The sequence below is a fragment of the Cyanistes caeruleus genome, chromosome 2 (assembly GCF_971803275.1).
Source record: "Cyanistes caeruleus chromosome 2, bCyaCae1.hap1.1, whole genome shotgun sequence".
In the NCBI taxonomy this organism is placed as follows: Eukaryota; Metazoa; Chordata; class Aves; order Passeriformes; family Paridae; genus Cyanistes; species Cyanistes caeruleus.
Window position 1 is genome coordinate 28,986,786 of NC_141702.1, and position 23,208 is coordinate 29,009,993.

At 37.5% G+C, this 23,208-nt stretch overlaps 1 protein-coding gene across 1 annotated transcript in view; it reads left to right on the forward strand.

Moving 5' to 3' along the window:
• COL19A1 (collagen type XIX alpha 1 chain) overlaps positions 1-23,208 on the forward strand; it is a 181,560-nt gene that overhangs the window by 26,539 nt on the left and 131,813 nt on the right. Inside the window, exons 5-10 of the mRNA XM_023922405.2 lie at positions 4,141-4,264; positions 4,654-4,929; positions 6,647-6,727; positions 8,875-9,000; positions 9,461-9,523; positions 16,586-16,639. Coding sequence (XP_023778173.2) covers positions 4,141-4,264; positions 4,654-4,929; positions 6,647-6,727; positions 8,875-9,000; positions 9,461-9,523; positions 16,586-16,639 — 724 coding nt within the window. The remainder of the gene's footprint in view (positions 1-4,140; positions 4,265-4,653; positions 4,930-6,646; positions 6,728-8,874; positions 9,001-9,460; positions 9,524-16,585; positions 16,640-23,208) is intronic.

A 23,208-nucleotide genomic window follows, 5' to 3' on the forward strand; every position in this document is an offset into this window, starting at 1 on the left:
GAAATTCCACCTAAAGTACAATTTAATCAGACTCTGGGCGCCTGACTCTGAGAATAATTCAAGTTGCCCACTCTCAAGCACCACCCAACCCCTAGTGGCACCTAAAATGAATAATTTTGGACAACTGATTTCCCCCAGCGTCTGGGCATAAATTCCAGGCATGCTTAGAAGCACCATGGCTTAAGCAGACAGGCATGTAACTCCCACCCAGGTTTCATTGTGACTCAAAGATGTGTGTAGAGATGCCAGAACATTGCCCATGTCCCTAGAGGTGCCTAAGCCATTGACTGTGCTTCAGTCACACATAGTAAGCTTAGACAGCATTGGAGTCAACACAAACCACAGTAGTCATGAGTGTTTTGAGTGTAGAAGAGAGCACCTTTTTAATTCCCTTAAAGATTTGAGCAATCATCTGGGAAGGATGTCTGGTTTGATAAGGAAATTAAACAAGAAGGGGAGAACTTAACTGTTGTTACACTGAAAAGGATATTTGCCTTTCATGAAGACCTCAGATTTTTTTGCTCCCTAGTCTGATGATGTATTTTGTTCAGACTCTGTTGTCCAAAAAGGCATCTGTTTGAGAGACTAAGGATACTCTCATCTGCTTGTTTGTGTTAATTTGTGAGTGCTTTTGTCTTGTCTTTATAGATAAATTTTCACACTTACCAGTTGCTACCCATATTTCTGTAACATTATAACTTGCTAAAAACCTGTCATCTCTCTTACTGCTTTTGGTGCAGACCCCATGATTTACTACCCTAAGTTCTCTGCTTGTGCCGTGTGTACATCTGTACAGACTTTGAGATGAGCTTGGTGTAGGTTTCCTTCACTCTTTTTGTCTCTCCTTTTCTTACTGTTTTTATACTGTACCATGTGGAAAGGTTAAATATTCTGTGTTGGAATAGTTTTTGGGTTGTGGACGTGTGGAACAACTTTCTTGTGAATTTTTTATTAATGTTTAATACTGTTCCTTTATTGTTTTCACCCTGCACATAATACCTCATAAGTTTTGTCAGGTTTTAAATGTTTGTAGATGTGATCAGGTGAAACAGTATAGTAAACATTCGAAGAAGTTCAGAATTTCAAATTCCGTGTTATATTTCAAATATTTTGTGTAATATTCGTTTGGCTTTTCTCATGTTCCAACATGAGGTTTTATGTTCAACTTCTGTTTGGTCTTTTATTTTTCTCATCAAATATCATTATATATTTATTGTTAAAAATGTGTATATACTTTCTCTTTTTCTGAGGCTTTTTTAACTGATTTTACAGAGTGGAAAATACCATGGTAATAATACTTAAATATCACTGAAGTATCATACTAATCATCTGTGCCGAAGTCACCTCATGCTCAATGCATTTTTTAATTCTATTACAGTCACTTGAAGCCATTCAGAGAGCAAGAGCATAGGGGAAATTGTGTATGGTAGCAGATAGCCTGCTGGTTTTCTGGGTATTTCATCCCATTATTTTGTTCCTTTTCATGTTCACCATCTAGCTAGAAGTGTTGACTGAATTGTATACTTTAAAGCATCTGTTAATGATTTTTTGGTCACCAAGGAATCTTCATATAGGTACCAATGATAACTCTTCTCAAAATAAATATACTGCTTCTTAAATGTGCTGAGTTATATCTCTGGTATATGGTAGTCGTGTATTAAATTTGTGCTGGTTGTTGGTCAGATACTGGAAGAGATTTCCCAAAGAGTTGTGGAATAATTTCCATTCTAGATACTTCCAAAACTCAGCACAACAGAAGAGTAACCTGACATAATTTTCAGGTTGTCCCTACTTTAAACCCAGGGTAAAATCCATTGACCTCCAGAAGTACCTTCCTACCCAAGGTATTTCATGAATCTAACTGGATTTATCCTTGGTCCGATTCTGCTTAAATCTTCCCTCTTTATTTGACTCCTCTGAAATTGGTAATGTCCTTAGGAATTAATTTGATCTTGTCTGCTTTTCTCATTTCTCTCAATACAGTTTTCTTTGTCAGCTCAAAGGGAAGTTAGTGTGAATTCCTGATGGTTTTTGTAACACTGGCCTGTACCTTACATTTTCTTTTGATTCCTGAATGGTTTGGTTAACAGTTAGGGAAGGTAAATTTATATCACATGTACTCATACAACCAAACTTATTTGAGAAAATTGTGAAAGAAACACAATTTTAGAAGACTTATTCCTGTCATGCATCTATCTGGCTGTGAAAGTGTTAGGAGGTTATAGAGTAAAAAGCAGTGGTGGATTGGTGTGGGTGTGTAGAAAATAGTGCCACTTTGTCCAAGGACTGCTTCTGTTTGTCTTCCAGACCTACAGTACCAGTCATGGTTTCCCCTCCCTTCATTTGATGAAGACTTCTGATCGTTTCTCTTCTGCAGTTGTCTGTCCTTTGTCCATTAATGTGAATTCCCCAGTGTCCCCAATATGGAACTTAGTTGGGAAAGTGAATTGATTTTGGAGAGCTAATCAGATGCTCCCACAGCCAGATATCCTGTCTAGCTTACAGCTGTAAACCTGAGATACCATCTCCTTAGCCTGCCTGGGGTGCAGGAAATCATAGGGCTGATCCCATATCAGGGTAGTTTATTGTTCTGCAGTCACACACTCATTCCTGCTGAAGGTATTTCTTTTATAAACCATAAAACATATTCTTTATACTATATTTGAAATACAAAGTATGAAATCTAGGTCTAAGTACAGCCAAGCCTATTCTCTTTTGCCTTGCCTTTTGGCACTGCAACATCTATAGCTGTACAACAGCATATGGGTCCACTAACAATGTGGGACAGCAGCCAATTTGGTCCCAAGGATAAAACAGGAATCAGCTGTGGGAAATAAGCCAAAGAAGTGTGATTCCCACATAAGCGACTTAAATAGGTGCTAGTCCTTAAAGAAGCTCTTTGGCAGGATTTAGAGCAGGCTTCTCTGCACGGGAGGCATTTTTCCTGAGATCCTAAGGACAACGGTTTCCAGGAGGGTTGTGGGGCTATTGTTTCATCAGCTGTAGTGCTTTGCTCTTTCTTTGCCCCAACCTTTGTTGTTTGTTTTATTTTGTTTTTGTTTTTAAGAAAAGCTTTATAGCACATTGCTTTATAATTGTAATCCCATCAGCAGTTATTTAGAACAAAACCATTTACTTCACATGATTATGGGAAATAAAATTGAAGAAATTTTTCTGCTGTGTGGGGTGGTCCTCAGGTTTCCTGATCTCTGATCCAGGGAATGCTTTTTCCACCATGGCTAGCTGATTGCAAACAGTGATATGAACACTTTTTCTACTCCAGTGTTGTGTAGAGATCTGTGGTTTTAATTTTCATCACTATTTATAATGCAGAAGCTTCAAATTAAATAAATTGATTGTACCATCCTAATTTATTTAGTACAGAATTACATACACTTATGTTTAATGGTTATCAAGGTCTGTAGAGTTGAGGTTTTGATTTGAGTTGAGATTTTGTTTTCTGTGAAATACAAACTTTTCAAAGAGCTCGGTGCCTTCTGTGATATAGGTCAGATTTTTTTTGAAACATGGACACATCTTAGGCAAGAAAGGAATAACAAAGTCAAACAACAGTAAATAATTTGTTCTAAAATACATTCCTTATTTTTTTTCAAGCTTGCTAAAGTCCAACTGTTCTGATGCTCAGAATGTCTGAGTCATTGCCCATGGAGGTCACTGGATCAAATCCCTGCTCAAAGCAGGATGAACTTGAAAGTTAGATCAGGTTATTATGAGCCCTGTCCAGCGGTGTTTTGATTAGGATGTGGATTATTCCACAAATCCTCTACAAAACTTATTCAATTATCCCAAGCAATAAACTGGGAAAAGATGTATTTTAAAATATTTTCATGTGGGACATTCACTTTGCATCATTTCTTTTTAGGCTCCTATTTATATTAATCACAGATGCTAAAAAATTTAGAACAAAAGTTAATTATAAAACTTTCAGTCATTCATTCTTATAAAGAAACTGAATTGTATTTTTGATAAGAAACACTTTTGAATGCTGAGACCTGCGCATGAGTGAGAGCAAGTGTTTGGCTTCTTGTTTTCACCAGGCATTATTTCTGTTCACTCCTTCAAAGCGGTGCTTGTTTGTATAAGAGTAACAAGAAATCATTTTACTCCCTTCTCTTCCAGGCAAGTATTTCCAAATGGGCTTCCTGAAGAATACTCTCTAGTTGCTACGTTCCGTGTACGGAGAAATACCAAGAAAGAGCGTTGGTATATATGGCAAGTTTTAAATCAGTATGACACACCTGAGGTTAGAGTCATCCTTAATTTATTTCTTCAAAACGTTTCTTCTTCCTTTTTTCTCCCCATGTAATATGGCACATGTAATAATGGATGTTTCATTAATGGATTTAGCTAAAGTTTATATGAATAGACAGACTGCTCTGAAATAAGTGATAATTTGTTGCAGGAATGACAGAAATTTAGCAAAATTTATTCAGTTTAGACTGCAAAATAGAATAAACTCATATTATGATTTATAGCTGATAAGTATTTACCAAGTTACACAGAAGAATGCTTCATAACATAATTCTTGCCCAGTGTATGTAGTTGACATATTTTTGTTACATATGGTTTGCGTATGTGTTTCTTTCTTATAACTTTTAAATAACCACTTCTTTTATTTTGTCTTCCTTTCAGATCTCTGTTCTCCTGGATGGTACAAAAAAGGTGGTGGAATATATGACCAGATCCTCTCAGGGAAATATACTGCACTACACTTTTAAGAGTCGAGAAATTTATCCATTGTTTGATCGGCAGTGGCATAAGCTTGGTATTAGCGTGCAGTCAGGGATCATTTCCCTCTATTTGGATTGTAATTTAATTGAGAGAAAGCAGACTGATGAAAAATTCACCATTGACTTGCAGGGAAGGACACTGATTGCTTCTCGTGCTGCGGATGATAAGCCTGTAGATGTGAGTAGTATGAAAGGACAAACAGACAACTTAAAGCAGTGTTTTAGCCATGCTTTTACTTAAACAGTTGTAAAGAATCAAGTAGATCAAATGCTCAAACCCAGACATTATTTTTGAGTGTGTATTCTTAATTTGAAATCCTTCAGTGTTTTTCTTTAAACATTATTCATTGCTGTAGCATCTGCTAAGACAAAGCTGTTGCCAAAGTAACTGCATAAAACTCAGTCCTGGTTTAAGGAGTCTGTTTTTCTGTATTGAATTTGGAGAGACACCTAATTACCACAGATATATTATTACTATAATTTTTTTCTTTCATTTTTTGTAAGATTAATTTATAGGTTTGTATCAGTCATCTGTTACACTTTGTCTTTGACAAAGGCAAGAGACAAAATAATTAAGGATTACCTCTGTATTGAGGTCTTCTAGAGTAATTCAGCTATGTAGAATTAGGGCACATTGTCCATAGTTGTCTCTCCCTTATCCAAAAGGGAGGGACTGGAAAGTGGCCAGAGGTATGTTTCCTGCAACCTTTGGTGCAAGCATTACTCAAGGAAACCCCATAATATTCTGGGCTATTTTGTGTCCCAGGGACGCTCTCTTTTGTTTCCTCATGCAGGGAGGAAAGTAATTTAAAAGCAAGTAATTTGAAAGCACAGCAAGTAATTTGAAATCTTCAGGAAATACTAGTTTGTTTTAAGTACACTGACATGCAGTTACCAGGTTTAAAGCATCTGCCTTGGAGTTTATAGTGACCATCAGAAAGCTTCAGTGATGTTATGTATGCTGTAGGCTTCCAGAGGAAAACAGCACACTGTAACTGCAAGCTAACATTGCAGGAGGAATCATTCTTGTGGGGCACTAAGCACTTTGGCCTGGGCTCAGAGCTCTTACTTCACAGAGCCAAGCTCATGCTTTGTTTTATTTTCTAAGTCTAAGAGTTCATTATTTGAAATGTGTGTGCAGTCTCCTCATTTCCAAATTGCGTGCAGGTTTTTTCTGCTGGTTGCATGATATGAGTTGAATAATTCTGAGTGGAAGTTGTCAGTCACAATTTCCACATTTGCAGGAAAACATTATGGGCTTAAAGCTGATGAAGGCAGCAGAGCAGATCCTGTACCAACAGTCACTTTTCTCAATGCCAAGTGCAATAGGGAGATTAAGAGGATATAAAACTGATGCATATGAGGACAACAATAGCTAGTTAGAATTTTTCTTGTTTCTCATCTTATCAATCCACACAAAGTCTCTGAAACACAAGCTTCACATACAGAATTTGTGATTTTTTTCTCTTCAGGTGATTTAGTGGCAATGTCCAGGAAAAGGTCTGTCCAAAGAAATAGATGTATGTGATAGAGTTTATCAAACCTTTGTTTTAGTTTCCTGCAGAGGAAAATTGCTTTCCTGAAAAGAAGGTTTTTGGAGGATGTCTATAAGGCTGAAGTGCCTGTGTAATATAGCAAACCAATACAGATGGATGCAACTTACATGAAAATAAATGAAAACTAAAATGTGATTTACATCAAAGTAATAGACTGCATAATTTACTCCTTAAATGAGGATCTGTGTAATTGTTTTGGATTTGTCTTTTTCAAGCATTTCAAAAATATGCAGTGTTTCAAAGAGGAAGTTTGCTACCCCAAGATAACAAAAAGCATGCTGTAATGCATAATTTTTCACACCTCATATTAATTTCTTTTGTATTTGTATTTCTTAATAGATTGAACTTCACCACATAGCGGTTTATTGTAATTCACAACTTGCAACAGAAGATACATGTTGTGAAATATCTGCAGACTTGGTAAGTTATCTGTTAAAATGCAAATGTTAATACAAAAAAAATTGTTTTATTGTTTCTTGCTAAAGAGTTCTAAAAAAATTCAGTAGAAGTGATAGTTTAATTGCCTTCTAAAAATGAGTTCCATATCTGGAGTCATGGTACGTAGTTTTTTGCTGACTAAATAAGTGGTACAGTGGAACTTCAGCAAAAGGCACTAGGTGCTGCTAGTGCTTTTTAAATACATTTCTTAACATTCATTAATGTCTAATTAGTAACTGAAGAAGACTCAAGAGTAGGAAACAAGTCACTGTGATGACTTGAGAATGGTTTCAAACAGCAGAGGCCATTTCAGTAGCAGTTGCATCTTGTGAAGCTTTACAGATGTTATAACCAAAGCCCATGAAAGAGTCTGCATGACAGTGGAAGAGAAGAAAAATAGGATGGTGTTGATTTTCCTTTATTCTAATACAGTAAAATGGAGGACTGGGTCTTTCATAATTGACAAGTTATAGTGGTAGATTGATAGTTGGACTTGATCCTACAGGTCTCTTCCAACCTTGATGATCCTATTAAATACTTCTTCTTTACAATGCACATGCTGATGTGTATATATTGTTTAACATAAGGGAAAACATTGATTTAGTTTAAAGGGCTCACTTTTCCCTCTTGTTTTGGAAGACAAGAATCAGTGTAAACTGGAAGACAGTAGAACCATAGCTTGAAGTAGATGTAATTATTTTGCTCAATCTAGCCCATTAAAAAAAAGACAGTGAACCACAAATAGCCTCAGAAAGAGATTGTGTTAAATTGTTGGCCTGCTGTCATAAGTAGTCTGTGAGATCAGGCTCCTCTGAGACAGTGGACAGTGCCCATGACCACCAGTGTTGCAGTCAGCAGAAGAGAGCCAGGAGCATATAGAAGGACTGATTGATCACATCCACAAAGAGATAGGGGAAAGTGTACCTGGATGGGAGAGAAAAAATCTGCCCAAGAACAGAGGAGCAGAAGACTTGCTGCTCAGAAGCTTAAAAAACACATGATCTAATTTCAGGGGGAAACTTTGATTTTAAACAATGATTAGTAGTTCAAATCTATTTCTAAATTTATTCTTGATAGTAATGAATTGAATTGATAGAAATGAAAGCAATTTCTGTAGATTCCATTTCATGCTTGGAAATAAAATTTATTGAGCGGTTATGATGCAATAACAAAAAAAGCTCAACAACAGGATCTATTAATAACACTTAAACATTCATTCATCTGTGTATCTAAAAGCACCATCAGTTTAATTTATATTGTATTTAAGATGTAAGAAATGGTGGACTACTTGTTAATGACTTTTATATTAAAGCTAGCATTACGTTTTCTGATTTATTTTTCACAACTTCCTTACCCATTATAACAGCTACTTTTTCAGTAATTTAAGGGAAAGAATTTATACTTGGATACAAATTTCTATGCTAAGTAGTAAATCCTGTGAGAATTTCTCTGACAGAAGGTTCAAAAAAAAAACTTCATAACGTCTTAATGAGATTTTCTGAAATTTAGCAAGTTCTGTTGGTTTGTCCTGGGGTGTTTCTTCAGGTTGGCTCAGTTCTCAGGAGCCACAGACAGGTAGATCTTGTCTTCAGGAGTTTTTGGTTCCAAACTATATATACCAGAAGTGTTTAACTACCAAAAAAAAAAAATTAAATAGTAATAATAATAATAATAATAAAAATAATTATAATTATAATTATAATTATTTTTTTAAAAAAAATTAGAAGTTTTCCTTAGCATTCACTTTTATATTTTGCACTTAGGACCAGGGCAGAGGACAGGATGAGACTGAGAAGTACTGTCTTTTTTTTTTCTCCCCATGGACATATTCTGTTTCACTGCTTCTAATTTTGGGAGACTTTATTCCTCTTTATTACTCTGTCTTTTGGAAGAAAGAAGTGGGAAAGTCACATCAGTTTTAGCTGGCATCAATTTTAGAACAGAAGGCTCTCAATATCTAGGATTATTTTTTTTACAGCTTTTTTTTCTCTGTTTAGAAGTTGTTGCCACTTTCCATGTATGGTTTGTATAGGAGCATTAAAACAGGGGGTAACTTAAAACTGGTGGTTGGATGGTATTTACCTATTAACCAAAGATGACAAAAAAACCAGAAAATCTTTTTGTTTTAGTGCCCACATGAGGAGAGGTTACTGGCTACGACTTCCTCACCAGCAACTGCTCATGCCAGCAAAATATACATGCTTCCAGGGATGCAGCAAGAATCTACACAGAGATGCTACTGCTTTCCAAATAAAGTATAACGTTTTCCTATTGCTTTTTAATGCATCATGCTGTTTAATCCTGCTAGATATAAAAACAGTTCTGCTTTTTACTTGCAGTCATGAAAAAATCTTACTGGTTTGTAGCATTGTCATGTACTTACATTGTATTTCCCAGTTAAGAAACAGTACATTTTGGATTTAGTTAATGTAAAGTTAGAGATGTCAGTAAGGTTTAATTGTTTGAATATAGACCCAAAAAAGTACCATGGTAAAACTGAGAATTATATTTAGGCATTATATTTAGTGTGAATGTTTTTACTTGAGAATGAATGACATTCTGCAGAATGTTTGTTTTCTTTTAATACTTCTCCTGGGTGTTGCACTATATTTATTGAGTCATTTGCTTTGTTAGGCATTTGTGACAAAGACAGGAAACCTAACCAAATATATTTTAGATTTGTTTTGTTGACTTTTTTATTTCTTTTAAAATCAGGGAGAAGCAGGATTGCCGGGAGTAGCTGGTTTGCCAGGCCAGAAAGGAGAGAAAGGTGAAAAGGTAAAATATCACTTGAATCCTCTTGTTCAAGTCTTGTCATTGGCTTATCTTTCTCAAATAGGAGGTATATGGATCCTGTTATTCCTTAAAGGAATCTGCCTGAGCACAGTTTAGATCCTTTATCAGTCAGTGTCTGGCTCTGGGTGTGAGCTCCCTGCCAGGCATCTTACAGCTGCCTCACTCTGGGGTCACCTCCCCAGCCCTGTGGAACACAGTTTACCTGCCTGGGAAGCACATGTCTCCCCAGCCCTGTCACCCTATACAGAAGGCATGTATATAGTCTGACAAGAAGTTTTCCATATCATGTGTGTCCATCACTGCTGATGGACAGAATCCCATGCGGTGGAATCATCCTTTCAATCACCAGTAGGAGAATATGAAATATGAGCTCAGTATATCCTTCGACAACGCTCATACCTGAAACTTTGTTAATTGTCAAGAGAGAAGGATCTGACATGGGCAAATCTCTAGGACAGGCCAGTTGGTCCTTTCCTTGGACCTTTTCTGAATTTCCTTGTAATGTTTACCAGGATATTTTTTAGATTGGAATTTCCTAATAATGTAGATCAACATATCAGATGTTTTCTCTTTACACTCCATTCCTTGATTTTTGTTGGAGGATGCTGAATTAAGACATGTCTGGGAATGTGTTTTTCATGTGCTATTAGAGGGGGTAAATTGAATAAACTATTCTAAATCTGCCACAATGACAGTGAGATAGGAATTGAGTTCAGGAAATGCAGTGTGAGAGGAAGATGCCTAGAATGTCCTAATCCAGAGGTTAGGATAGAGGTATCCCAACCCAACATCCTACCTTGCAGCACACCATTTAAAATGTGCTCTGAAATAGTTTGTGAAGACAGGCAGGACTGTTCCTACAACTGTAATATCTGACTGAAAATGGTCCAGTTCTGGGAAGGCTTATCTACACAACTGTTTGAAATGAAGAACATTCCTTGATAGTATATTTCCCCCCACCACAACTCCTTCCCCCCAGTACATATTTCACTTTTGACACAATCAGCATTTTTAGGTGAAAAAAAAAAATTCAGTCAGATTAGTTTCTATAGTTCAGTTGAACCTAGAAGGACTGCTATCAGTTTTCAAACTTAATCATGAAGTTTTGATCCAGAGTGTATTAAACAGTTGTCAGTTTTTAGTTTTAGCCTATGCCACCAGCACAGGGAGTTTCCTAGCATTTGTTTGGGAAACTGCTCTTCTGCTCCTGGCCTGATCCATGTAGACCATTATTGCTACTAAATTGGGAAAGCGAAACTTCACAAGACTGACTTTTTTACCATTTAATCTCCTAGCCAGTTACCAGTATTTACCATGCTAAGCATAGTGCCTCTAAACAAAGCATGTCAGTGCCTGTGGTCAGTTCTGTTTCTGTCCTCTCACTTGTTCTACAAAAAGAGCCTCATTGCATGGATTCCCTATGCATGGAACTAAGAGTTAATGAACACTGCTGCACCCAGCAGTTTAACCTGAAGAGACATATTGACATTCAGGAATGTCCTTTCACAAAATTGAATGAATCAGCAGGCTAAAGTCAGGGGTAGTACACCAAGCAGGTAGAAAACTACTTAATTTGAACTTTCCTTATAATTGACCAGTACTTGTTACTTCCTAACTTTGCAGTGGGTGGGGTTTTTTTCTTTTTATGGGGGGATAGAGAAGGAGGGATGGAGGGCACAGTATGACTGTGATCAGGATTGGCTCACTGACCTTTGGGAGCAAACAAATCTTGTGTTAAATAGTGCCTGCTATGGTGGAACTGAAAGGGACATTCTCTGAGATTTTAATACCATTTTCCCCATTGACTCTGCATTTACGTAAGTTTTCAGTAGCACTCATTCTCAATGATGGCCTTGTTACATCAGTAATTAGACCTGAAGAGGCAAAAAGGCTCCAGAACATTCCAGACATGTAGGATACATGATTTATTGTCATATTATGTAAAGGAAACTAACAGACTTTGGCTGAGTGTCTTGTTAAATGTAATACACAAAATAGGCAGCTTCTTTATAACTTTGCTGGCCAGTTACAAAAAAAGAGGTCTTCTCCAAATTGTGTGTGGTTCCTAAGCACATATTTCCCCCTTTGCTTCTTCTCAGCTTCTCATTTTATTGTTTCTAAATCATATAGGCATCCAACTAATTATATTTAAATGTCCTTGCCATTGTAGCATCCAAGTGAAAATGTTAATTTTTACCTTCTTTCATGAGAAATTTCTAATTCTGTTGATATTATCTTGTTTTCAGAGCAACAGTTCTTATCCTTTCATTTTACTTTATCTCATCCCAATTTCCCATTCACTTTAATTAATTGTATGATTGAATTCACGTCTTTTTGTTGCTATGGGATTGACAAGGAAGTTTCTACATACACAAATTGATATTAGGCTCTGTTCAAGCTCCTCAAAATTGCCCTTCTCTTCAATCTAATGTCATTGTTCCCCAAGGTCACACTGTTCAGGAACATGTAAGGTATCACCAGTATAAAGTATGATAGCCTATAGGCCATTTTAGTCATTTTGAATTTAATTAAAAGCCTGTGTCCACTTTATTCCTGTACTCATGGCTCATCTTAGTATCTCTGAACAGGTCTGAGCCAAAATTCAAGTATATTGCAGGCCCAAAGGGCTGAAGTGCCGTATTTTCACTGGTACAAGCATTCATGCAAATATTGCTCTATCTCTGGCAAGCTGTGCATCTGAATGCACAGGAGCATGACTGATCAAAATTATTCCATTTGTGTGAATGACCTTCCTGTTTGTATTCCTGGTCTTCAGTTATGGCTTCATATGGACATTTCTTCACTCAAAACTATTATCTCCAATACATTGGGTGTGAAATAGTTGGTTTGCCCTGCAGGATACTTTTCCTGGGAGATCAGCTTCTGCAGCAAGGGACCACCTCCTCTTCTTTAATTTCTCAATAATTAAAACTGAAAAAATTTCCAGGACCAACTTTGTTTTCTACTTACCAAGTGTGCAATTTGGACTATCCCTAAATAATATGCTGTATTATTCTCATAGCAGCTTGGTTCTTTGCACAGTGTATTTCACAAGTTGCTAGTGGACACAAGTCTTGTGTAAGTCTCCTGTGATTTTAACACATTTTGATATTTATTGTGGAGTTGGGTTTTCTCTTCTGCTGATCTGAGTGAGATATTTACTGTGTTTTTTATTTTAGTTACAATTTGTGCTACTTCAGCATGGTATTTAGCTACTCAGAATCTTACAAACATTTGTAATTAGCAAATGTCTTTTGATAATGTTGTAAAAGTCCTATTTTTTCTCAGTATGTAGAAATTCTTCAAAGAAACAGAATATGGATGACCATAATTAGAATGATTACATATATGTTGAATATATAAACTGATTTTGTCTCTCTTTGAGAGACTATGTTTTCGTAACTGTATTTTCTACTTTCATTTTTTTAAGCAGACTTAGAGCCCATGAAATATTTTAAATTGAGATCTAAACAGAATTAAATATTTTGATATAGCATTAAACCAAACCTAGCTGTATTACTAGGTTATTGGTTAACACTGTAAGTGAAGCAGGGACCAAAAAGCCAGAAGCAGAGTGCTTTCAATTATTAAAATGCCTGTTGATGCACACCATGAAGAAATTTTTTACTATTCAGCTTCATTAATTTAGATTTTACTTAGGGAAAAAGACATTTAAAAGGCTATTTTGGGATTGGTAGAGATAAGTTTATGCAATATATCATTGCACTAGGAAAATATTTGTATTAGAATGATATGAAAAGAGATATCCTGGAGAACAAGTGAAGTGTCCAAACTGTTTTTTCTGCCTGTTTTCCTTGGTAGTCCTTCTTTCCTGCTACTCAGATTTTACTCTTAAAATCCAGTCAACTTGATTTCACCTAAAGCATATCTATTGTACTATGCAGCCTGGAGAATGGTTCCTTTCTGGCCCAGTCTTTGTTGCTGAGGTTATTGACAGGGACCTAGAAGTTGGAATTCAAAAAGAGGAAGAAAATTGAGCAGAATATGGCTGGCTGTCAGTTATGACAAAGTCAGGAATTGCCAGTATACTTAGTAGAAAAAAATCTTACAGTAAGGAAATGCTTCATGTTTACCAGCCTAGGAACTTATGGATTGTCCTACATAAGTTTTACCAGGTAATCATCCATTATCAAATTAAAAAGGGAAAATATCATTAGGAATGCAACATTTGTTTTCTTATAAAAAATCTGAAATGTGACTTATTGTCTTTGTTACCATATTTGCCATTCCAGTATTCATCTCAGTCCTGACTTTAAGTCCTGAGGAGTGGATATGGTGGCAGCAAGTCCTCACCACTCTGAGGTACTCAGACGTGTGGGGGAATGTCACACTTCTCCAGTGGGGCCATTCCAGAGCTGAAACAGGAGCAGGGGAACCAGCAGTCACTGGTGCTGGAGTTAAACCAGTGATACCCAGCTCAGGCCTTGGTGTAGCTGAGCTCCTGCATTGATGGGACAGAACACAGCTGGGGGCTGCTGCTGGGAGTAACAGGGGTGATATATCTCATCTATATACTGCCTGCAGCTCCCACAGTATCAGGGAAACACTGGAGTGATGCTGCGCTTGGGATTTCTGTCTCCTAATATATTCTCTGAATGTGAATTAATTTTTTTCCTGTTTGCTAATAGACATGTTTTGGTTTTTTTTCACCTGGATGGTTCTGGTGATGTTGTGTCCTGGTTTTAGTTGGGACAGAGTTCATTTTATTCTCAGTAGCCAATATGAGGCTCTGTTTTGGATTTTGCTGGAAACAGGGTTGATAACACAGGGATGTTTCATTATTGCTAAGCAGCACTTGCACAGTGTCAAAGCCTCTTCTGCTCCCTACCCCACCTCACCAGGGAGGGGCTGGGGGTGCACAAGGAGCTGTGAGGGGACACAGGTGACCCCAACTACCAAAGGGATATTCCATACTCTACACATGGTGCCATGCTCAGTATATAAAGTAATAGATAAACAGTGGGAAGAAGGAGGAAGTGGGGGGACATCTGGAGTGACGCTTTTTGTCTTCCCAAGTCACCATTGTATATGATGGAACTCTGCTTTCCTGGGGATGGCTGAACACCTGCCAGCCCATGAGAAGCTGAGCTGAAAAGAATTTTCACTGTCACCCTTAGTAAATCCTGACAATAGACTTAGAGCTCATGGACCTACCTTTGGCTGTTGTTACAGAGTGTGTACCTCATAACCTATAAATGCCAGTCTTGTACTGCTGTTTGCCACCTTATAAAGCTGTTTTCCTGGCAACTTATCCTTCACCTTTGTGAAGGACTTTAAGGCCTGCAGAAGAAAAACAAAATTCTATTAAGAAAAAAAAAAAATAAAGATGCATGTCCTGTATTTTTGGTTATAGTCTGTGATACTGTTTGTATGAATACCATTAGATACCTAAAGTATCTGATATTTATATTCATAAAGGCATGAAAAACTACCCCCTTTCAGCCTGTGGTTATTAAAATCACTACTAGAAGAGAGAAGCATAACTTGCAGATCTAATTTGCAGTAGAAAATAATTGTCTTCAAGATGGGGAGTCTGTCTGCAGCTAGTGGAACAGAAGTGTAAACATACCTTGGTTAATTGGCTGGTAAGTCATACAGGCTAAAGGCTTCCTGGCGTGTAGCAGGCTGTGTAATTTTAGACTATACAGTGTATAAAAATACACTGCTGAAGGTAACAAAGTGGTACTGCTCTGTTATAATACTGGCAAGTGGCAGAAGGGAACAGAGGATCCAGAGATAAGAGAGTGACTCTGTGGGTGATTAGATAAGGTAACCTTTACCTCTCATAGTGCCAGTGGATTCATGCTATTCACACATACAGGATTTTTGGTCTGTTTTTCAGACAGGTGTTTAATATCTTTATCCATGGTCTGGGTGAGGGGGTTGAGTTCATGCTCGGTAAGAACAAGTCCTACGAGGAGTGTCTGAGGGAGCTGTGGGTATTTAAGCTGGAGAGAAGAAGTCTCAGGGGTGACCTTATTGTTCTCTACATATGCCTGAAAGGAGGCTGCAGGCAGGTGGGGGTCAGCCAGGCAGCCAAAGACAGGGCAAGAAGAAATAGCTTCAAGCTGTGTGACAGAAGGTTCAACTTGGACATCAGGAAGAATTTCTTTATTGAAAAGGTGTTCAATCCTTGGAATAAGTTGTCTGGGGAAGTGGTGAAGTCAGTCTCCCTGGAGGCATTCAAGAAACAACCGGACATGGCACTCAGCACTATGGTTTCATTGACATGGTGGTGTTCAGTCAAATGTTGATGATCTTGGAGAAGTTTTTTAACCTTTATGATTCTGATACAACTCTTTTTGTGTACTTCTGGCTAATCTCACTGCTCCTTTCTCAACTTCAGAAACGTTAATAACTTCATTTCAAAGCAGAGTTATGATGTTATTCTTGCTGGAAAATATTCTTTTCTTGGTAGAAGCAGAGGCATCTAATGTTTTGTTTTGTTTTTAAATGAAGACTATATGGTTTCAGTGTTTTTTTTGTATTCCTCTGGCATCCTAATGATTTTTATTTTAAATTTTTTAAACCTTATACTTTCTATTATTTAGCAAAATTTCTGGATTTGATGTTTTCTTGTGTAATTTTTAAGACTTATGGTCCAATTAACAGCTCATGGGATCTTCCATAACTCTCCTGATCAGTCAGTCATTTATCCCTCAAAACTGAAATTTTCTTATATATTTCTTATGGCTTGGGGTTTGGTTTCTCTGAGAGGATAAAAGGGAGGGAGAGAAGAATTTAAATAGTGTCTCTCAAAAATATAGTGTGCACGTGACTTTACAAAAATCTGTATTACAAGCTGAGCTTTCTCAGCGTAGAACTGAAAACAGACCCTCTTGGTTTCAGTCTTCTGTTGCAATGAATTCCTTTAAATTTGGCGGACTTGCTTTTATGGAAATGTGGATATGCAAATATTTGTCTAATGACAAATGACATGTCTATTGAGTCTGATGTGACCTGAGTAGTTGTTGTTAACCTCAGAAGTCTGTATAGCTTCTGATTGTTTGGTTTGTTTTGTAGGGTGAGATGGGTGTGAAAGGACCAGACGGCGTTGCAGGTCTGCCTGGCGAAAAGGTATGTTCGTGTTTGTCAATATGAGATTTAACTCACGGGAAGTGTTCATTATGTCAGCAGCTTCTCTGTAACTGTGTGCAGAAATGAGAAGATAGAACATTTCTGTCAATTAATTAGTGTCTTACCTGTACTGCCATGTTTTGTAGCGCACTGATGAAATTGTTCAAACCATTAGTATTCTCTGCAGGTGCACATGTTTGGTGGGGTTTTTTCCCCTCAAGAAGTGGGGTTATATACAGAACTAAAGGAAGGTACTTGTTCCACTTGCCCAATTTGTGATCTGCAAGCTTAGATAAGAGCTCTCGTGCACTCAACACTCTGCTTCGTAGAGTTTGAGATAAACACCACTAACTTCTTAATCAAAGATTTGGAATAGCCATGGCTAAGAATGTGTGCCAGCCTACTGGTGTATTCCAGGATATGTTTCACTTCATTTCAGAATGCTGGTGTGCAAACTAGGACAATTGTATGCACTTAATGGGTTCAGTGCTACTTACCTCTTTTAGAGGAAGTCTGTAAGTCTAATATCTAGCATCTTCATTATAGAGACAGCCTCATAACACTGAGCAAACAGCTTGCTGCTGTCAGGCTTAAAATTTGTGAGTTTACAGGACATAAAATTATGTAATTGTCTATTATTTTTACTTACTATTTCTGTCTCAAATTGATAATTTTTAAAAATGGGAAGTAGATGTATATTAGAAAAGTTAAGAGTAAAAATTAAGGTATTCATTACTGATGTTAAGTTATATTGGTAGAAAAATGGCTGCAAAGATGTTCAAAGGACTTCACAGCATTGAAGAACTGACTTGTCAAGTGGTATGTAAAAGTCAGAGAAAGTAATAGGCAAGTGAAGAGGAAAACAAAGAAGCATTATGCATTTCATGCCAGACTGGACTAGCTGTTACTAGTGATCTTGGAGTTACAGATCAAGGAAAACGTGGACTCACTGTTTAGCACTAGTCAAATAAACAAACAGTATTTACGAATTACTAGGAAGAGAATAGGGAACAAACCAAAAGCATTTTAATTTCACCATTTTTAATGAATCTATCTGTATTATGCTGCAACTTGAATGATGTATACAGTTCTGGTTCTCACATTTCAATGTGAATCTAATAATAGTACAAAAGATTCAGAAGTGTCAAGAGTGATCAAGAGCACCGGATAACTTCCAATTAAAGTGTGACAATGTGGACTTCAACCTGAAGAAGGCACAATTAAGAAAAAGTGTGTCATGTTCTGTTCTCTGTACAGTCCTGAATGGAGCAGAAGGGATTAACAGGGATTTATTTTTTTTATTTATTTTATTCTTCAGTGTGTGAATTAGAGCATCAAAGCTACCTGATAGCAGGTTCAAAAAGGATAGAAAGAACTCATTATTCCTGTTACAATGTTATAGTTTGAACACTGCCACAAAACCTGAAAAGTCTGAAAATGTATTAGAAAATTAATGGAGTAAAATTCCATGGTGTGTGTCAGCCTGTTTGTACTTCAAGAGGCTGGAATCTGGGAAAACCACAGGAGAAGTCTTTATGACTGCCCTGTTGTTATATTTTTCTGTAGACATCTGCTGTTGCCATAATTTTAGCTCGGTAATTGACTGGAGAAGCCTTTGTTTTGATCCAGACAGACAGTGTTTTACTTTACTGTGTCCTAGATGTGAATTAATGGAAAGAGTTATTGTAAAGCATTGCAGATTGAGATTGATCTAGAGTGAAGCTGTGTTTTCCCTTGACTCTTTCTTAGCTCCTACTCTGATGCTATCTTACTTTAAACTTACCAGGCTACATTGCTTTTCCAGTCCAAGTTATTATTATTACAGTTTCCATGGTTAATATTGTTTGGGTTTTTTTGCTAAGCGCCTTGCAAATTCATTGTCAGGCCAAATCCCAAAGCTCCTGTTAGTTTACATGAAGCTCAACAGTCAGATCTTATTTAGTATCCAGACATTGTACTTTTTCTGAACATTACAAGTCTTTTAATTCAGCCTATATAAAATACCATTGCTGCAAATTAAAAATGAACTACCATGAAATGCGAAACTGTCAAAGCTTAAAACTTTGAAAATAAAAAAAGGAAGCCAAGTATTTTGTACATGCATAGCTAGATGAAGGAACTGAAATCCAGCTATCCAGCTTCTGCTAGCTGGAGTGTGGAGCAGGGCAGTGCTGCGTGCGTTAGCTCCTTTCTGGAGCTGGAATCACTATTTTCATCTTTTTGTGAAAGGTGCTGACAGGGTCTCTCCCAGGTGATATATCAAGAACTATGTACATTTGTAGAATCTTTTATTTTTGTGCTCCCTTAAGTGTGGTGTTCCAGATGCTGACATAGAATTAAAGACAATGAAGAGGAGGAGCAGCACCAAACCTGTCTGGGCTGAAGAAGCATTTGGACCCTCAGACACAGGGTGGGATTCTTGGGGTATTCTGGGCAGGGCCAGGAAGTGGACTTGAAGATTCTGATGAGTCCCTTGCAACTCAACATATTCTAAGCACTGTTGCTTGCAAAAGTATCTTCCACATTTCAGGATGTTGAGGGGCAGACTGTGCAGTGCTAGGAGAGTTTTCTGAGGAGCTATTGCTGTTTGTGTATCCTCTTAAGGCCTTCAGCACATGTTATCTGTTGCTGGAGATGTTAAATTGCTTAGTATGACTTTTCTTATGTTTTTGCACTGTGTATTTATGAGCTTTATGCAGATGAACCCTTGAGGCACTAGTTAGAAACAGGAAGAAGGAAAAAGAAATTATAGTTTTTTGAATTTTTTTTTTAAATTTAATTTTTTTTTTAAATTTAAGTGAAGATTGAGGCTTCAAAGAACAGAGGTGCTTTTGATAACAGTCCCAAAACCTATCCACTGCAATACCCCTTTGCTTTTACTCATGTTGTTATGCACAAGCAGCAATATCAATTCATTTGATGTATTTTAGATGTATATGTTAGAATGAGATAAACTTGGCTGTTGGAAGTCCTGTTTCTTTAGACTGATTATCTCAAATATACCTGACGTTGTGAAAAACTAAATTTACAATAATACTATGCAATGGACTTTATTACTTGAGAGAATCTTGACAGGAGGATCACCTGGAACAGTGCTTGACGCTCATATACTTGATTTCCAAGATGTGGGTAAATGGTGAGACATCTGTACGGCTTCATGTGTGGCCTTGAGTTTCAGGGATCTTAAGTGTGAAAATTGTTCAGCCTGTCTTCAAATGTGACACTTTGCCTTCTGTCACTTTCAAGACATATCGTCGCTGACAGCATAATTTCCCATTCACTAAATGCTGCAGTGGATTTGCCACAGTCTGCTGTGGCAAATTTTTGACACTTTTTTTACAGTTTTTTACAATTTTTTACACTTATTTTACACAAGTAAGTGGTGTAGACTTCTAGGAGGCTCTCACCAATTAAGAGGTTGGATCTGCTGAGGGCTAATACAGAGAACAGAGTTTAAGGCTTGATGACTCTATGGTAACATAAGAATAGTCTTAACACCCCAAAGAAAACAGAGGAGTGTGCTGGCCATAATTCTGCAGTTTTGTGGATTTTTCTCATGCAGTTCTTGTAAGCTGCCAAAGTAAAAAATGACATTTTCATTGACTGGTGGCACACCACAAGATGCCTGTTGTCTCAGCTGCCTTTGGTTAAAAGAGGTCAGTGTCATGGTGCTTATGACCAACCTTGAGAGTCAAGAATCTAATGCAGACCCAGGCCCCCAAAGTCCCAACACAGTAGATAGTCAGCACCATTACATATGTGACTGTCTATTTGATGTCCTCCTATCTAGTTCCTTCATCCCCATCCTTTTTCAAGAAACTGTCTTAAGAGATTTTTCTTTTAAACAGTTAAATCACCATGGGGCAACAGGACAAACTCTTGAGATTATCAGAGAAGATAGTTCTGAGGTATTTGTTAATAATTCTAAAATAAGAGGGTAGTAGTCTTCCCTTGAAGGGAAATTTGCTTTCTATGTAGGCCATCAGAAGAGATGGAATACAGTGGCATGATCCCTTTCCTGCAATTGGGACTGATTTGTAGCTCAGCCTTCTGGGCACACTTCTTCAAGGTGTCTGTCAATCCATGATACAAGAACAACTAGAAGTTGTGGTCAATCATAATCCCTATATGTGTGCGGCCTTAGGCTCTGTCCTGGCAATGTTCAGCAAAGGCTGTGTGAACAGAAGAAATGTGTTGAAGAAAACACTGTGTTAGCCTACTTTTTGGTGATTAGCAAGTGAAATTGCCTCTGGATACGCTTCTGGAGCCATTTAGTATAACTGGATTGTAGCCAGAGCACTGGCTATGGCGTGAGAAATTAAATCTGCCACTGAAGTGGAGATTTGAGGTGACTGGACTGCTTTAAGATATGTTATGACAGTCACCTATCTGCTCCAGAAATTAACCAACCCTGAACAAGCAGTTAGACTCATAATGACAAAAAACCCCAATTGCTCAGCCATTAAGAATGGTCTTCACCCATCACTGCTGTGGTCACATCAATGGTATAACCTGAGCAAGGTCAATACATCACTGTACAGTATTTCTATTTTAAAAAGTTCAAGTATTTTCTTGGTGTTGTTCTGTACTGCTGAAAAGGAGAGACAATGTTCCTGCTGGTGTGACCCACAGGCTTCTCCCTAACTGAAGTCATAACATTGTCTTACTTCCATACAGGTTCAATGTGTGCAGGTCCTTTCCTTAGCACCCACTGGGGGATTGTTACAGACTTCCTTGGCACGTGTTTTTTGTTGGGTCTATGCACAAAGCATATCATGTGATGGATCTTTCTACTACTTACAGGGGGGCTATAAAACAAGAGAGAGAGCTGCTTTTTACATGGGCAGATAATGATAGGTCAAGGGGGAATGGTTTTAAACTGAAATATGAGAGCTCTAGATAACATGTCAGGAAGAAATTCTTTTCTTGGAGGATGGTGAGGCGCTGGGACAGGTTGCCCAGAGAAGTTGTAAATGTCTCATTCCTGGAAGTGTTTAAGGTCAGGTTGCATGGGGCCCTGAGCAACCTGGTCTAATGGGTGGCATTAGACCACCTGCCCATGGCAGAACTAGATAATTTTCAAGATCTGTTTCAACCCGAGCTTTTCTATGATCCTCCTTTTATGGTGTTTCCAAACAGTCTGACAGCACTTTGAACCATGATTAGAAGATCAAGTCCTCAAGCCTTAAAAATGTGATAGACATTTTCTGAGGATAAGGGGGGTAAAAATACCACCAACCACCTGATCTCAGTGTTCTCACTTATAGGGAGCTCATTTTTTACTTTCCTGCAGGAGTTATTGTAAACTTGAACAAGCTGGGTTTAATTTTCCTCTGTATAGTTGAAATTTTTCTTTTTCCTGCACTTCTTGTGTCATTCATGCAAATAAGTCAAGTCCTTTCCTTCTCTTAGCTTCTTGCTCTATAATGCCATGGCAACAAAGCTTCAAATTGAAAGTTTATTTAAGTTCTGGATGCTAAATGATAAAGTCCTGTTTGGGTTACGGGGCTGTTTCCTGCTGGTCTGTGATGCACTGTCAGTCAAGGTGAATCTCTCAACCATTTTGGCATATACATTTTAGGGGGTAGACAATCTCTGCGTACTTGAGAAGTGTAGCAGGAGAGAGCTCCTGGTTCGTGGCAGGTACTTTTATACAAAGTATTAAGCCTTTTGGGGACCTTATGACTCTCTCCAAGAACCTAAAAGGAGACTGTAGTGAGTGTTGGTTTCTTCTCCCACGTAACAAGTAACAGGATAAGACGAAATGGCCTCAAGTCACACCAGGGGAGGTTTAGATTGCATATTAGGTAAAACTTCTTCACCAAAAGGGTGATCAGGCATTGGAATAGGCTGTCCAGGGAAGTGATTTGAGTCAACATCCCTTTAAGTGTTCAAATAATGTGGCATTTGGTAACGTGGTTTAGTGGTGGAGATATCAGTGTTAGGTTAATGGTTGGACTCCATCCTAGAGGTCTTCTCCAGCCTTAACAATTCTATGGCTTATGTGTGTTATGAGTCCTGCTAGCCAGAAAGGCCTTATGATTCTGAGAATGTGCTGATGGCACTAAGGCTCAAAAGGACTCAAGCTAAGGTGAATTATTTTCCTTTCCATATTTTTCTAATTTTTCTACTATGAAGTTACTTTTTTTTTTCTTTATCAGTGACTACATTCTGAAAAATTAAATTGATGTAGGTGGCAAGATAATTCAGGAAATTCAGATTTGCCAAATAAAACTGGATTTGTCCATTCCCTTTTATCCAAACCTCTATAGTAATTACTTTCTCATGATACAATGATACAATTCATAGTGATGGAGGTCATGTATCTATGTCACTTAAACTACATTTTGTGAAGTAATTGTGACAATATTCTCTTTGAATATTTGACTTTCAAATGGCTTAAGTTTATTGATTTTTGCAGCCTAGATTATGAACACTATTCCTAAAATATTAAATATATTAAGTAATTTTTTAAAATAGCTTATCTTGCATGTAAGCTTGAAGCAGTGAGCTATTTAATATGATGTGCATTTGCTACTACACTCTGTAGATCCTCCTGCAATATATTA